Source organism: Amaranthus tricolor, chromosome 4 (genome assembly GCF_026212465.1).
Source record: "Amaranthus tricolor cultivar Red isolate AtriRed21 chromosome 4, ASM2621246v1, whole genome shotgun sequence".
Taxonomy (NCBI): domain Eukaryota; kingdom Viridiplantae; phylum Streptophyta; class Magnoliopsida; order Caryophyllales; family Amaranthaceae; genus Amaranthus; species Amaranthus tricolor.
The window spans coordinates 31,808,725-31,818,418 of record NC_080050.1 but is presented as its reverse complement, the minus strand read 5'-3'; the positions used below and the strand labels follow the sequence as shown (position 1 = coordinate 31,818,418).

The following is a 9,694-nucleotide window of genomic DNA, read 5'->3' as shown; positions in this document are numbered from 1 at the left end:
CATATAATACAAGTTTTATAAAATTGTAAATCCAACTACTATAATTTAACAATAATATCAAAGAAAAATGTAAATCACTATAACCCCAATTGTATAGTATTATAATACCAAAAGAGTAGTATTATAATATCAACTATGTCCTATTTTCAATAACATAGTCAAATATATCAACTTAATAATTTAATACTTAACAAGTCTTGAACTACAAACAGTAAAGGCTGTTAAAATATAAATTAAAACTTGTGTATATATTCTTGTCAAAACTACAATATAAACCAAAGGCTTCATCTTGAGCAATCCTTCAAATTCAATATTCGTAACATTCTCGATTTGTTTGGGAGTTAGCGTCACGATCTCTTTTCCATTGGTGTGAAATAAATGAGATTTGCAATATATATATATATATATATATATATATATATATATATATATATATATATATATATATATATATATATATATGTTCTTGTCAACACTACAATAAAAAAATTGCAAATTTATTAGATAATCATATGTATAAAAAATATGTAACTATGGGATGTAAACAAAAACCCAAATATATTATGTTATAATCACTAATATATTATGTAATAGCCATAATTGTTTTTATTACCTTTTTCAACGAGTAGCCATTGTTGTCTTGTTCAACATAATTGTTTTCCACCATTGATGAAACTTAATTTTAAAAGCAAATCAGAAAAACCACAATTGTTTTTATTACCTTCCCAAACAGTAGACATTGTTTTCTTCTAAAATCACTATCTTCACCATTAATAAAGCTTAATTTAGAAAAAAAAATCATTGGATTGTCATTCCAACTAACATATAACACAATAACTCCAAAAAAATGAAAATGAAAGCTTTAAAAACGAAAATGGTGAAGATGAAGCATAAATACATACTTTTGATGGTTTTGAAAATATTGAAGAAAATAAACAGAGAATGAACAAACAATGACGGAGATAAACACACCGAAATGGAACCTTGAGAAACACAAATGAAGACTGAAAGAGTTTGAGAGAGAAAGTTGGTGAAGATGAGAAGTTGAAAAGTTTTATCAGGGGGAGTGTAAAGAAACCCACAGAAGGAAGTTCCATAACTGAAATGTCTCTTCTAGAGACGGTCTCAAGTAAGAATTGTTACATACATAAAAAAAAAATAAAATACAAAATATAAGAAAAAGGAAAATTAATTAAAATTAATTTTAGAGCAATGACGATCATCTCTCTTCCTTCCTCCGTTCTTGGGAATACTAGTTTTTCTATTTGTTGTTGCTACTCCTTTAAATATTTTAATAACTCCCACCATAAAATTTTTTATAATTACTCCTATTCCTATACTAAAAATAATAACATTTTTTGTTCTTCCTTTTCCAATTTCTCCAATCTCCATAATTTCCTTCCCAGTTCTTCTTTCCTTTGTTTGGCTTCTCCCTCTCCAGGTATTACCACCCTCATCCCAAATATTACAATTTTTAGCTTTTTTTTAATTTTTTTTTTTTGTGTTTTTTCTGATTAGGGTAATATAGAAAGCAATCACTTTTATATTATTAATGTTACAAGAACTGATTTTGATATCCAAAATTACAAATTTGTTGAATCTTATGTTTTGGGTCCATCATATTTTTGATTAATGGGATATTAATTGTGCTTTTTTATGTAGTTTTTGCTGTTGATTTTGATTAGAAATGTTCCCAATTTTTTGGAATCGATTATTTGGATACTTGGAACATTCCTCTTTATGGGTTTTGATTGCTGGGTATGTATTAGGTGATTAGGTCCATGTTTTCCATACAGGGTATTTGATTGACTATGTGGGTCACAAGGACTCATTTCTACGTCTGAACCAACTCGACAACTATTCTACTTTGTTATGTTATATAATTCAATATTAATATATTTTTATTAAAATGATTTGGGTCGTCTAGGAATTTTTGACAACTTGTTTGATTGTCTATGTTTATTGTTAAAGGGTCAATTGGTAACGATCTTATTCTTGTTATAAGGCCAAAGTTACGGACTTTTGATCCTCCAAACCTCTTATACGTGGGAGTGTTTGAGGAAGTCACTGGAGTGGGCCAAAAGCATGTTTTTTTTGATTATTTGAATGTTGGGTTAATTCACTCATCCTCACATATTCATCGAGAAACATGTTTGTTTTGGTTATTTGAATCTCTTTCATCTTCATGTAAGATTTCTAGTTCTTTGGTTTCAGATTATGATGAAATATTTAAAATTTTAATGTTTTATTTAATGATGTGCACTTTTTATTCATGTGAAGACACGTGAAATTAATATTTGCTCCCAAATGTCAATCATAAACCACCTCTTTGATATCACGAATAAGGATAAGATTGCGTACATCCAAACTCCCTAAACCTGATTAGGTGGGCGTCAATTTATAACATTGGGCTAATGGAACATTGAGTTGTATTTTGGTTATTTGATGGCTTTAGAAAACTAACACTTAAGCTTCACTTAGTGGGTGCTTCTCTGCTTTCCTGTTGGTTGATGTTTGCGGCCATTTACTGTGTTGGTGGGAAATGACAATAAAGCTTTATGCACTAGTTTATACTGTAAACGTTGATTAAATGAGCACTAAACCTTAATGTCCATAAGTACTTTATCTAGGGACTGATATCATGTAATCTTGATTTTGCTTTTTGATCAATTACAGTAATGGATAGTTCAGCTGGTCAAGGACTCTACCCATTGCATCATTGCAAAACTCTTCATTGGGTTTGTCTCGACCTATCACCTTCTTTTTCTTTGGTTTTTACACTACTAGTGTCATGATAACTCTATTATGTATCGAAAGCATTTAAATGGGATGAATTAAATATATCTATGACTTCAATAGGTGAGACACGCGCAAGGATTCCATAATGTTGCCGGAGACAAAGACTATGAGGCGTACAAATCTTATGACTATCTTGATGCAAGCCTAACTTTGCTTGGATGGGGGCAGGTTGTGCAATGAACTAATTATTATTCCTCAATATATCTTATCCACCTTTCTGTGAATATAATTTTCGTGCTATATGATTCTTTTTTGTGGTAAAAGGTTGATAACTTGCGGAAGCATGTTCAAGCAAGTGGACTTTCGAAGAAAATTGAGTTGGTGATCACATCTCCTTTGACGAGGTATGTATCTACTGATGGGTTGAACGAGTGATTGCTTCATGTTTTTCATTTATGCTTTAAGAATGATCTCTAGTTCACTTTGTGATACTTCTATTTGCTTAATTCTTTCTTGGTAAGTAAGTTTAGTTCATTACGGTAAGCCAGTATAGATGAATAGGAAGGGATGAATTTACGTTGTGACTTCTTTCGATAGTCCACTGAGATAAGCCAAAAATGCATGAATCGAGAAAAATTAAATAAACGAGGGGAAGAAACTTATTGGGGTAGTGTAATGAATTCGAATTCGTTTAGTTGTTTAAGGTCATTGATTTGACATCATTATTCATTTTGTGGCCAATCTCATAGTATGTTACAATTCCTTGTAGGACCATGCAAACTGCCGTTGGTGTCTTTGGAGGCGGTGGATATTCCGATGGTGTAGATGTTACACCACTCATGGTGGCAAATGTTGAGGGCAGTGACCGCCCTGCAATTTCAAGCTTTGGTTGCCCTCCCTTCCTAGCTGTTGAACTTTGCCGTGAACACTTGGTATAATATTTTGCCTTCAAGTAGAAGTAGATTTTTTTTGCAATCAATATCTGTTGTTTGAACACTATCCGATGCACTACTTCAATCCTTAATATCTCTAATTGTGCATAACTAAAAATTATAAAAGTTTCTATTAATAAAATTTAGACTTATACGAACCAAACAAAATTAACTTATAGATTAGAATTGAATACAAATTAAGCTTGACGGATGAATAGTAACAAAAGCCAATTGAGACATAGAGGGGAGTATATAGTATGTATTTGCAATGGACTTGCGTGGCCTTTTGGGCTTGCCAACATTAAAGAGTGTTTCTTATCTATTAAGACAAATCCTCAATCCCCTCATATGAGTCGTGTTCATGAATTAAAAAAATCAACTTGAGAAAAAAATGCCACCACAAAACGATATTGCCTCTTGTTAATCAAACTCCATGCATTTTTTGTAGTTGTGTAACTGTGTTCGATCCTATCTAGTGTAATATAATTCGCTAACTAATTCGCGTTTTGAATTTGCGACATGCACAAATTTGCCCAAGAATAGACCAAAACCAACCATTCGCGAGGATATTAGCGAATCATGTGAAAGTGATCCTATCTGTCTGGTTGATCATTTCTATTTATATGTGCAGGGAGTTCATCCTTGCGATAAAAGGAGGAGTAAGAGCAAGTATGAAACTCTCTTTCCTGCAATTGATTTCTCTCTGGTAAGTTCTTTTTCTGCTTGAAACTTTTATGTGGGAATCTCAGTCATTGTGACTTCTACCCTGGTATGTGTTTTATATTTCATCGAAATTATTTGAACTTCAGATAGAAAGCGATGAGGACACATGGTGGAAGGAGGATGTGCGCGAGACGGATGAAGAAGTTGCTGAAAGAGGAATGAAGTTTATGAAATGGTATCCATCGTTCATGACTTTATAAAGCTTTAGAGTTTAGACTCTTGGTTGAGTAATTCACATCATATTGCTATTACTTCTATGATAAAGGTTGTGGACCAGGAAGGAGAAGGAGATTGCTATTGTTAGCCACAGCGGATTCTTGTTTCACACACTTGGTAATTTCGGAAGTGATTGTCATCAAGTAATGAAAAAAGAAATATGTAAACAGTAAGTGTTGCGTTGCGCCCTTCTGTACCCACAGATTTTCTTGAATTGATTTAGATGTTATCATGTTTAGTGTCACATGATTCGCTAATCTCCTCACGAATTGCGAATTGAAAAAAGCGAAATATGTTTGGTTTTGGGCTATTCTTAGGCAAATTTGCGTGAATTGCGAATTCAAAAAATGAATCAACTAGCGAATTATGTTACACTAATCATGTTAGTATGTTATGATCAACGACTGAGTTTTCTTCTTGCTATCTTCAGCTTTGCAAACTGTGAACTACGCTCAATGGTCTTTGTCGACAAAGGGTGAGCCTCTATAAACGTTTGTTCTTAGAACGTTGTTACTTGGCTAGTTATTACCACCTTTACATTCACATTGTCTTCTTCGATTATGGTTATTGTATGAGCTACGAATGTGCAGTATGGCGAGTTCCAATTCTCCAGCCACAAACTTCCCCGGAAAAATACCAAATGGACCCGATCTTCCTAGTGATGTTGCAAAGGAGAAGCTCTAGACCAACCAAATTTGACTCGTATTTGTTATGATGTGATGGCCAGAATGGAGCTGCTGTGAGGCATCCATGGTTCATAAACTTACCGAGAACACATGACGTCTCGTATTCATTTCAGATTCATCATTGATAAACTTATTATAACTCAATATTATAGAAATTTTCAGCTGGAAATTGGAATCCTTGAGGATCATGCAAGGTTGAAGCTGTAAAACAGTTTGTCATCTTTTTCTTGCTGTGATTTTTCTTGTCTATTACTAAATAGAATATTTGGAAATAAATCATTCTCTGTATTGATAGTTTGCAAGAACTAATAATTTCGATTTCTATGGTTACAAAATCGTTGAATCTCGTTTTTTGGTGTGTAATTATTTATGCTTATACGTAGTTTTCGTTGTTAATTTTGATCAGAATTTTCCCCGAATTTGCTCATCATGTTCTAATATTCCTTCTCATGGGTTTCGTTCGCTGCATTTGCTGTGAATGCAACGGGTCTATAATTTTCATTGAGGGCAAAATGTAGCAAATTCAAAAGTACGATCAAGTATCCGCGGAACAACTGAAATTTCTGTTGCTATTGGTTGAGACTTGACAGTGACATAATTAGGTAGTTACACATTCAGCAAACTTTAGTTGTTGATGATAATAATGCAGTCTATGCTTGTTTATTTGAAAGTTTGGTGTTCATGTAAAATGTCCATGTTCTTAAATTGGACCATAAAAGTGAGATCCCTCTTAGAACTCATTGGACTAACTTTTTAAACTGAGTGCACCCATATATAGATGGAGTTTTTGGCAGCTTGTTTATCTAGATGTAAATTATGTTGTTTTTATTGGCTTTTAACTATTTTCATGCTAGTTGCTTACGATGTTTGCTATTAATGATAAACCATAAACTAGTCTTTTACAAAGGTAAGGTAGGCACATTCAGTTCTTCAAACCTTGCCTAAGTGGGAGCCTAGGTGGGAGTCACAATAGAGTAATGGGTGCTGTCGTATAATATATAACAATTGTCGAGAGCCCGAAACTAGTTTTGATTTGGCCGAAAAGATACAAAAAGAGCGCACTCATTAGCTTTTCATTAGGAGAATAGTCAAACGTTTTTTGGTTGTTTGATCACATTAAAAACTAAAAAGCCAACAATCAGATTTCCTTTTAGGCTTGGTGCTTCTCAGCTTTCCCCGTTAGTTGATGTTTGCTACCAAAGGTTGTGCTACTTGTAAATGACTTTAAAAGTTATATAAGGTGGTGCAAGTACTAATATCTTAACGTCCAGGTGATTGAGGTACGAATAATTTGTAATCTTGATTTTTTTTTTATCTCAATTACTGTAATGAATGTTTCAACTAGTAAAGGACTCTATCCATTGCATCACCGCAAACTCTTTATTTGGTTTGTCGTGAACTTTCCTTTTCAATAACTTTGCTATATGTTATAAAATTCAATATTAATATATTTTTATTGAAATGATTTGGGTCGTCTAGGAAGGCTCGGGCTTAAATTTTCTATGCGAGAAAACTGAATTTTTTGTTGCCATTAGTTGTAGTGACATAGTTGAACTAACATTTAGTGAAATTTAGTGGTTGATGACAATATTAGAGTTTATGCTTGTTTATTTGGAAGTTTGGTGTTGTATATGTACATTGTCCATGTTCTTAATATGTTAAAAGTATTTGAGCTAGGTCTCCACTATTGACTTACTAATTGATAGGTGGAGGTTTGAACCATACAAGTGAAATTAGAACTAGTTGTTAATGGGAGGACTAATTAAAAATTATTACTTTTTATTTGATTAATGTCCTGTTTTCAAATGTGGGATGATTCACTCATCCACACATATACATGGGAGTTTTTTTGTTATTTGAATGTCCTTCATCTTGATAGGGCTTAAGGTTTTTAATTCTTTAATTTTGAATTATGATGAAATACTTTAAAATTTTAAAATGATTCATCAAATGATGTGCATTTCTTATTTATGTAAAGTCACACATGAAGTTGTTGGTGATGTTTGCTACCATAGGTCAATCAAAAACCTCCTCTTTGACATCACTAACAAGGGTAAGACTGTATACATTCGAGCTCTCTAACCCTGGCTTGGTGGTAGCAAATTTATAACATTGGGGTAATAAAACGTTGAGTTGTATTTTGGTTATATGACCCCTTTAGAAAACCTTAATGCCCATGAGTACTATATTTAGGGACTGATATCTTGTAGTCTTGATTTTGCTTTTGATCAATTACATCAATGGATAGTTCAGCTGGTCAAGGACTCTACCCATTGCATCATTGCAAAACTCTTCATTGGGTTTGTCTCTTGTTATTAGCTTCTATTTTTTTGTTTTTACTCAAGTGTCATGATAGCTATATGGGATGATACGAATATATAAACGATTTCAACAGGTGAGACACGCAAAAGGATTTCATAATGTTGCCGGAGAAAAAGACTATGAGGCGTTCAAATCTTATGACTATCTTGATGCAAGCCTAACCGCGCTTGGATGGGAGCAGGTTGTGCATGGAACTAATCATTATTTATCATTTTATCGTATCCACCTTTCTGTGAATATAAATTTCGTGTTATCTGTTTCTTTTTTCGTGCTAAAAGGTTGATAACCTGCGGAAGCATGTTCAAACAAGTGGACTTTCCGAGAAAATTGAGTTGGTAATCACATCGCCTTTGACGAGGTATGCATCTAACGATGGACTAAATGGGCGTTTTCTTTATGTTTTTCGTTACATTTCCTTGTAGGACCATGCAAACTGCAGTTGGGGTCTTTGGAGGCGGTGGATGTTCTGATGGTGTAGATGTTACGCCACTCATGGTGGCAAATGCTGATGGCAGTGACCGCTCTGCAATTTCAAGCTTTGGTTGCCCTCTCTTCCTAGCAGTTGAACTTTGTCGTGAACAGATGGTATAATATTTAGCTTTGGTTGGCTCTTGCTAATCATACTCCATGCACTTTTTGTAGTTGTGAAACTGTGTTCGATGCTATCTGTTAAGTTCAGTGCCACATGATTCGTTAATCGCCTCGCAAATCGCAAATCTAAAAAACGAATTATGGTCGCTTTTAGGCTATTTTTTGAACTATTTTGAGCAAATCTAAAAAACGAACTATTTTAGGCTTTTAGGCTGTTAAGTTCAGTGCCACATGTTTCACCGGTCAGGTTGATTGTTTCTATTAATATGTGCAGGGAATTCATCCTTGCAACAAGAGGAATAAGAGCAAGCACGAAATTCTCTTTCTTGCAATTGATTTCTCTCTTGTAAGTTCTTTTTTTTCTATCTGAAACTTTTGTCGGAATCTCGATCATTGTGACTTCTACCCTTGCACGATCGAAACTATTTGAACTTCAGATAGAAAGCGATGAGGACACATGGTGGAAGGAGGATGAAGAAGTTGTTGAAAGAGGAGTGAACTTTATGAAATGGTATCTATTGACTATTGTTCATGACTTTATAAGGCTTTAGACTCTTGCATGATGAAGGTTATGGAGGTTACATCATATTGCTATTGCTTCTATGATGAAGGTTATGGACCAGAAAGGAAGAGATTGCTATTGTTAGCCACAGTGAATTCCTGTTTCACACACTTGCTAATTTTGGAAATGATTGTCATCAAGTAATCAAGAAAGAAATATGTACACAGTAAGTGTTGTGTTGCGTTGCGCCCTTCCGCACCCACAGATTTTCTTTGAACTGATTTAGATTTTATCATGTTCAGTGTCACATGATTCGCAAATCTCGTGAATTTCCAATCGAAAAAAACGAAATATGGTCGGTTTTGGGCTATTCTTGGACAAATATGAGAGAATCGCGAATTTAAAAGTGAGTTAGCAAGCGAATCATGTTACACTGATCATGTTAGTATGTTATGATCAACGACTGAATTTTCGTCTTGCTATCTTCAGCTTTGCGAATTGTGAGCTACGCTCAATGGTCTTTGTCGACAAAGAGTGAGCCTTTATAAACGTTTGTTCTTAGAACATTGTTACAAGGCTAGTTGTTACCACCTTAACAGTATGAGCTATGAGTATGACTGTGCAGTATGGCAAGTTCCGATTCTCCCGGCCACAAACTTCCCCGGAAAAATTCCATATGGACCCGATCTTCCTAGTGATGGTGCAAACGAGAAGCTCTAAACCAAACAAAGTTGACTTGTATTTCTTATGATGCAATGGCCAGAACGGAGCTACTGTGAGGCATCCATGGTTCATCAACTTACTGAGAATACGACATCTCTTCATTTCAGATTCATTATTAATAAACTTGTTATAACCCGATACTTGGAAAGAAATCAATCTCTGTATTGATAGTGTTGCAAGAACTGAATTCCATATCTATGGTTACAAAATCGTTGAATCTCATGTTTTTTGATTATAATGGGCGTGTAATTGTTTATGTG

General features: G+C 34.1%; 1 protein-coding gene and 1 pseudogene across 1 annotated transcript; both read left to right on the top strand.

Annotated features, from left to right (window-relative positions):
• Positions 1-1,211: 1,211 nt before the first annotated feature.
• Positions 1,212-5,643, top strand: LOC130810295 (phosphoglycerate mutase-like protein 1). Its single transcript, XM_057676298.1, has 10 exons — positions 1,212-1,441; positions 2,677-2,738; positions 2,860-2,967; positions 3,064-3,143; positions 3,509-3,671; positions 4,303-4,377; positions 4,481-4,569; positions 4,660-4,779; positions 5,041-5,085; positions 5,201-5,643. Exons 1-10 carry the CDS (start codon positions 1,213-1,215, stop codon positions 5,292-5,294), a joined length of 1,065 nt encoding a protein of 354 aa, XP_057532281.1. The 5' UTR covers position 1,212; the 3' UTR covers positions 5,295-5,643.
• Positions 5,644-5,776: 133 nt separating this feature from the next.
• Positions 5,777-9,674, top strand: LOC130810296 (phosphoglycerate mutase-like protein 1; annotated as a pseudogene).
• Positions 9,675-9,694: the final 20 nt, after the last annotated feature.